The sequence below is a fragment of the Pseudochaenichthys georgianus genome, chromosome 12 (assembly GCF_902827115.2).
Source record: "Pseudochaenichthys georgianus chromosome 12, fPseGeo1.2, whole genome shotgun sequence".
Lineage (NCBI taxonomy): Eukaryota > Metazoa > Chordata > Actinopteri > Perciformes > Channichthyidae > Pseudochaenichthys > Pseudochaenichthys georgianus.
The window spans coordinates 23,060,980-23,067,127 of NC_047514.1; the positions used below are offsets into that span (position 1 = coordinate 23,060,980).

Sequence of the window (6,148 nt, forward strand, 5' to 3'; positions counted from 1 at the left end):
CAAGAAATATCAAGATGGAAGGGGGGAATCAACTCAGTGAACAACAGATACAAAGGATGCTGGCTGATGAAGAAGACGAAGTAAGCTAAGTAGCCAAAAATAAGGCTTAGCAGTACAGATAAATGTTGGCTCACTATTTGGCAAGCAACCGGTCACAGTCGCCCTGTTTATCTCATGTCTTATAAAAGCTTATTAATGATTTAGTGTTCACAACCTAATTAATAAATGAATGACAAACTATTCCTATACCCTTTATAAGGGTAGTCTTATTGTAAAGTGGTACCGACCATACTTGATAATAAGGGACTTCTACAAGGACAATTTTAAGGGTGTTAAATATCTCATTAGTGAAGTAAACACACATGAAGTGTCAAAAAGAATGATATTTTACTTTTAATAAAGTTTCAAATGGAACTTAGGTACAAGTAGCCCTACATTGATTAAGGGTGCGTATTTTCCACCACTGGACTAATGTTATAAATACATGACACTTATGACTTTCCTGGAGACAAGTGACATGAGTAACAGAGTCAGGTTGGTATACCTGATAATAATAATAATAATAATAAGCTTATTTTAGTCATAATGAAAAGTGGAACTAGGATTGTAACATCGTACAAACACGTACTGGCTCTGCAAGTGGCGGCATTATTTCTCAAACAGCTCAGTGGTTAGATGAGACTGAGAGGAGGAGCTGCCTTCAGGGCCGCAGAGGAAACTTCCCTGTCAGTTTTGAGAGTGACAACAACGTGAGGCGTGGCTCGCACTCCCGCAGCATCAATTGCAAACCCAAACCACAAGAGTAAACATCGTTGTCCTCTGTATTTCTCTGATTTCATCGCGAGTTTGGCGGATTGTGGAGTTCTAATGCTGTGCGTAAAAGGGAAGCAATGGATTTTCTTCTTGTTGGAAAACCTGGAGAATGCGCATTCATGGAAAGTGCCTCTTCTTCGAGGGTGAGAGGAGACCTTAACCTAGTGTGAAACCGTGAAAGAAACTCCAGCAGATATGAGCTCCACGGCAGCAGAGACGAGATTCAAAGCGCCCACCATCCCGGTGATTATGTTCATTTTCGGGGTGGTGGGAAATGTCATCGCAATCGTGGTCCTTCGGATATCACGAAAGGAACAAAAGGAGACCACTTTTTACACCCTTGTGTGTGGCCTGGCAGTGACGGACCTCCTGGGCACCCTGCTGGCCAGCCCGGTCACCATCGCCACCTACGTGAAGGGCGAGTGGCCGGGCGGTGAGCCTCTGTGCCAGTACTCCGGCTTCATCCTGCTCTTCTTCTTCTTGGTGCAGCTCAGCATTGTGTTTGCGATGTCCGTGGAGAGATACCTGGCAATAAACCACGCATATTTCTACAACGAATACGTGAACCAAAAACTCGCCGCGCTGACTCTTTTGGCCATTTACATTTCCAACATCGTGTTTTGCGCACTTCCCAGCCTGGGGTTCGGGCAGGTGACGCGCCAGACAACGGGGACTTGGTGCTTCATTGACTGGCAGAACAACCAGACAACCGTGGCCACTTATAATTTAATGTACGCCGGTGTAAACTCAGTCATCGTGCTGGCCACCATCATATGCAACGTGATGGTGTGCGGGGCTCTCATCCTCATGCACAAGCGGTTCATCCGCCGCACGTCTCTGGGCACGGGCCAGAGGCGCATCGCGGAGCTCCGGCGCAGGCGGAGTTTCGGACGGTTGGCCGGGGCAGAGATCCAGATGGTGATCCTGCTGATAGCCACCTCCGCTGTGGTGCTCATCTGCTCCATACCTTTAGTGGTGAGTAAAACTGCAGCAGACACGGTGTGCAACCTACATGTGCGCACTAGATTTGTACGCGTAAAAATGACACATGTTTTGCCTTTACAGAAAATTCAGTATAATTCAACCACATTAAAATACAAGCAAGAAACTAATACAAATATAAATGAAAAAGATGGTGCACATTTAAACACAACAATAGTGTGTCTGTTTACTGTACAAAAACAGCATTTGGTTTGGGACATTTCTGCAGGCTTAAGTATACCAAAGGTAACTTGATACCAAGATTTTCAAGATTTTTTGTCAAGGTTTTTAAATAAATTGTGATTTGAAGGAACTATCTCAATACATGAGTAGAGTACAATATTTCACTCAGTATGAAGTATCCTAAAATGGAAATAGTCAAAGAAGGTAGCACATCTAAACTGATTAAAACAGCACTTAGTAAATCTACTTAATTATACATTTTAGTACAAGCAAATGTGTGGTTTAGAAAAGATTGGTGTCATGTTATTTGCAAACAGTCCCTGAGAGTTTGCTCTGTGGGGCTCTGCAGAGAGTGCTCGGCCTGAGGGAGAGAGAGGGTCAGGGCAGAGCGTGAGACTCCTGCAGGTGCTTCTGCAGAGTGGCATCATGCTAACTTAGTTTCTGCACCCGTGATCAAAGTACAGGACAGGTTGAGAGTCTATCTTCAAACAACATTCAGGTGCCAACTAACCCGTTTTTGCCTTATGTAAACATTGAGTGGACAAAATATACAGCCGTCTTTGTTATCACAAATAATAAATGTTTTTAGAGCAGTTTTAAGAGATGAAGCTCAAAGTGTTTAAACTTCAGCTGGTATTATTAACAGCCTCAGTGAATATCTTCCAATGCTATTGTCTTCTCCCCTCAATAACTTCAGATACAGAACTCATCTTCCATACGAGGCATGTTACAAAGGGATTATTTGAAGGCTACATTTTTCCTTTCATGATGAAATACCGAACATGTTTGTCAAAAGAGGATTCTTAGTTTGACCCCGGGGAAGCCCAAAGGCCAAAGGCTGTATACGGTGAAAGGTGATGAGAACAGTTTTTATGGCCTCCTGCCATCTCCACGCTGTTGTTACTAAGAAGTGACATTCAGCCTTGTGTGTATTTAGATTCGACCCGCGCCATGCCAACCCTGTAGGAATATGTCAAATAAACATTGACTTTATTCTTGTAAATGAAGCGGAGACAAGTTGAGGCTTGTAATAAACACAAGCTTGAAATGGATTCTGCTGTTGAATCAGCCGATGGACAGAAACATAATCTGTCTTTTTTGATCATCTTAAAGTACATATTCAAATGGGCAAAGGATGATGCTTAAGATGATGATTTCAAGCCTTTAAAGCTTATATATAAACAAGACTTAAAAATATCTCCTTCGACAACTCTGTCATTATAAGGGTTAGTTTAGGTTTTAGGGTATTTGGTTAGTGGTAAGTGTTAGCTTGTGAGTGTCTCTTCCACTTCCACTCTCCAGTCTCTCTTATGATTTTACTCATACATTTGTATTTAATATGAATTCAATGTAATTGACTTTTAAGAAACTAGACTTGACATTTTTACTTTTTTCTGACTGACTTAATGAAAACAGATGATGTGCAGATAATTAAAGGGAAGTCATCTTTAGAGGCTTCTCTGTGTTGTTGCTTGTTCCTAAATGCATGTTTGTTTTCTCTCTGCTACAGTTGAGGATCTTTGTGAATCAGCTGTTCACAAACCAGACAGAAGAGACTTCTGGGTTGAACCAAGACTTGCTGGCCATCCGCATGGCTTCTGTCAACCCCATCTTGGACCCTTGGATCTACATCCTGCTGAGGAAGACTGTAGTCCTCAAGCTGATGGAGAAAATCAAGTGTCTGTTCTGCAAAATGGGCGGGCGGGGGGGAAGAAACGGCGGTCAGTTCCGCTGCGCAGACGGCCGTCTTTCCTCCATCGTCTCACGAGATTCTCCCTCGATGGTGTCACGAGAGCTGCAGGAAAAGGTGAGCACCTCGCAGACCTTCCTGTACACAGCCGAGGGGAGGTCAGTACAAGCGGGGACACAGGAAGGCTCCAGTCCCCCAGATGCACAGACGTTAACGGGGCCCCGAGAGGTGGAGGCGCCTCCGAGGGAGCCGAGAGACTTAGAGGAAAGAGCGCCAGGCAGGCCAATGAAAGAGCTGCCTATGTGCCCAAAGGACCCGGCTCTGCATGTGACCTTCACTGACGAGACCGCAAACACGCAGGAGAAATGCATATGACTATCAGCATGACCTCTAAAAAAGCATTCCTCACTGGGAGAAGAACTCGTGCAAAGACAGGAAAAGCATCTGAAGACTGAACATCTTGCAGGCTGCTGTTGACGGATGTAAAACTGAACTAAATACTCATTCTCAATGTATACATCTTCAGTCATATCTTTCTACGAAACACACTTAAAGCGTTGCATAACACAACAGTCATGTCAAAGAAACCAGAAGACTTTGTAGACTAGCTCTTCTGTTGCACTTTGAACCACTGCGAGGCCGTGTGGACAACCTGCACCATGACTGTAAACATGTACAAAATGTGAAAAGTGATCCATGATGTTAATTTATTATATGTATTCTATGTCTTCTCTGTGAGAAGGTCGAGATGGGATTGAGCCATTTTAAATCGGTTTGAAGATGAATGTGTTTCGGTTTTTTTAAGGTACTTAGAAACATTTGCAAACAATTTGGTCTTAGGGTTTCACCAATCAGCTCTGAGCTCAAAGATAACTTTAATGATCCCCTACATGTTATATCAAAAGGCAGCTACACTGAGGGCTTTTCCACCATGCAGACACTTCATGATGTTAGCCGGACTCCTAAAGAAAACTAATGTGTACATTCAGTCTTTCCAGCCCATTACCTTGCATGGATTCATCCATCTTGTTTTCACCTTAATGTAATGTGCAATTCCTCTCATCTAAGAGGGACTTAAGAAAGGGAACGAAAACTGATGACTTTGTTAAGTTTCCTCTCTGATGAGTTTAAAGGTCTTGCCTTTTTGGATTTAAAGATTGCTATAAAGATTGATATAAATGCCATGTTCATATCTCAATGCTAACGTTGTTGTTATTGCAGCAGCTGGTGTTAAATTGACCTGCAAAGTGTTGACTCATCTTGTAACAAACTCATAAATAAACCAAAATAAAAGTTGGTAAATATTCAAATATATTTGTGTCACTCTTTTTGGTGTTGTTTAGTACGACAGTGAATGGAGTTGATATGATATTAAGCTAAAATATGCATCATAAATAGTTAGTGTGCTTTAAAGTAGAACAGGAAGATCTATATTATTATATAACAAATATATATATTTTAAATTGTATATCAATTTGAGGATTCTATGTTTTTTATATATATAAATAACATCTTTTTGGACATGCAAACACAAAACAATGGGCATTTCACTCATTTCTGACATTTTATAGACCAAAAGAATAGCTGATTCATTGAGAAATAATCTGAAAGGTAATCGAACATGAGAATAATCCTGAGTTACTGCCCTTCCTGTACAGAAAACACATCTATTTCACCGTAGAAAAGGCTTCCGATAGCAACCTCATCGCTGAATCACGGCCGGAAATAAAATATTGATCTGTGCTCAATGAAAGTACTGATTATGGAAATGAAAGTCAACACTGATCTTTTGGAATGAATGGGTGGCGAGGGGCCGCCTTAATGCACGGGCTGACCTGGGCTGAAGCCCAGGGGCCTACGGAGATCAGGGGCCTATCATGAGCCAATACAAAAGGTTAAAAAAAGATTTTTATTAAAAAAATAAAAAGTTTTTTATTTCGGATGTTTTTAAAAAACATTTAAATAAACAAAGTCTTGGCTTTCAGAATATGAAACTTTTATTTCCAAAATCACACGATAAATACATTTTTGAAGCTTGTAAAAGGAAGATGACAGCTCTCACTCGCCACTCACTTCTCCTCCCTCCGCTGACATTATGAATGTAAGGCGTAGAGTAATCATAGATAACACAGCAGGGTCCGTTACAGTTTGTTTTCATCTGGTTTCAAATAAACAAAGTCTTGGCTTTCAGAATATTAAAATTGTTTCGGCAAATTCAGATGATAAATACAATGTTGAAGCTTCGGCATAATTACAAGCGGAGAACGGAGTAACTTGACGTCACAGCAGGCATAACAACAGCCTGTGTTTCTCCTGAGTGTTTTCCCTGGGAAACAAACACAATACACACAAACGCAAAAATACACAAACACACACACTCGCGGGCTTCCCCCAGACCAGTAATCCAAACGAAAATATCTTCCCTCCGTAGTATTTGTATCATTTGCTCCGCTAATCAATCAGATCGATGGATTCCAGAGA

The 6,148-nt window shown here is 41.6% G+C and overlaps 1 protein-coding gene across 1 annotated transcript; it reads left to right on the top strand.

The window, feature by feature from the left end:
* Positions 1–695: 695 nt before the first annotated feature.
* ptger4b (prostaglandin E receptor 4 (subtype EP4) b) lies at positions 696–4,979 on the top strand. Its single transcript, XM_034096071.2, has 2 exons — positions 696–1,788; positions 3,488–4,979. The coding sequence occupies exons 1-2, from the start codon at positions 1,009–1,011 to the stop codon at positions 4,040–4,042; spliced, it is 1,335 nt and encodes a 444-aa protein (XP_033951962.1). The 5' UTR covers positions 696–1,008; the 3' UTR covers positions 4,043–4,979.
* The last annotated feature ends 1,169 nt before the right edge of the window (positions 4,980–6,148 follow it).

Coding starts and splice junctions, on each gene's coding strand:
- ptger4b (XM_034096071.2), top strand. CDS start 1,009: ATGAGCTCCACGGCAGCAGAGACGAGATTCAAAGCGCCCACCATCCCG. Junction 1,789..3,487: donor TCTGCTCCATACCTTTAGTG/GTGAGTAAAACT, acceptor TCTCTGCTACAG/TTGAGGATCTTTGTGAATCA.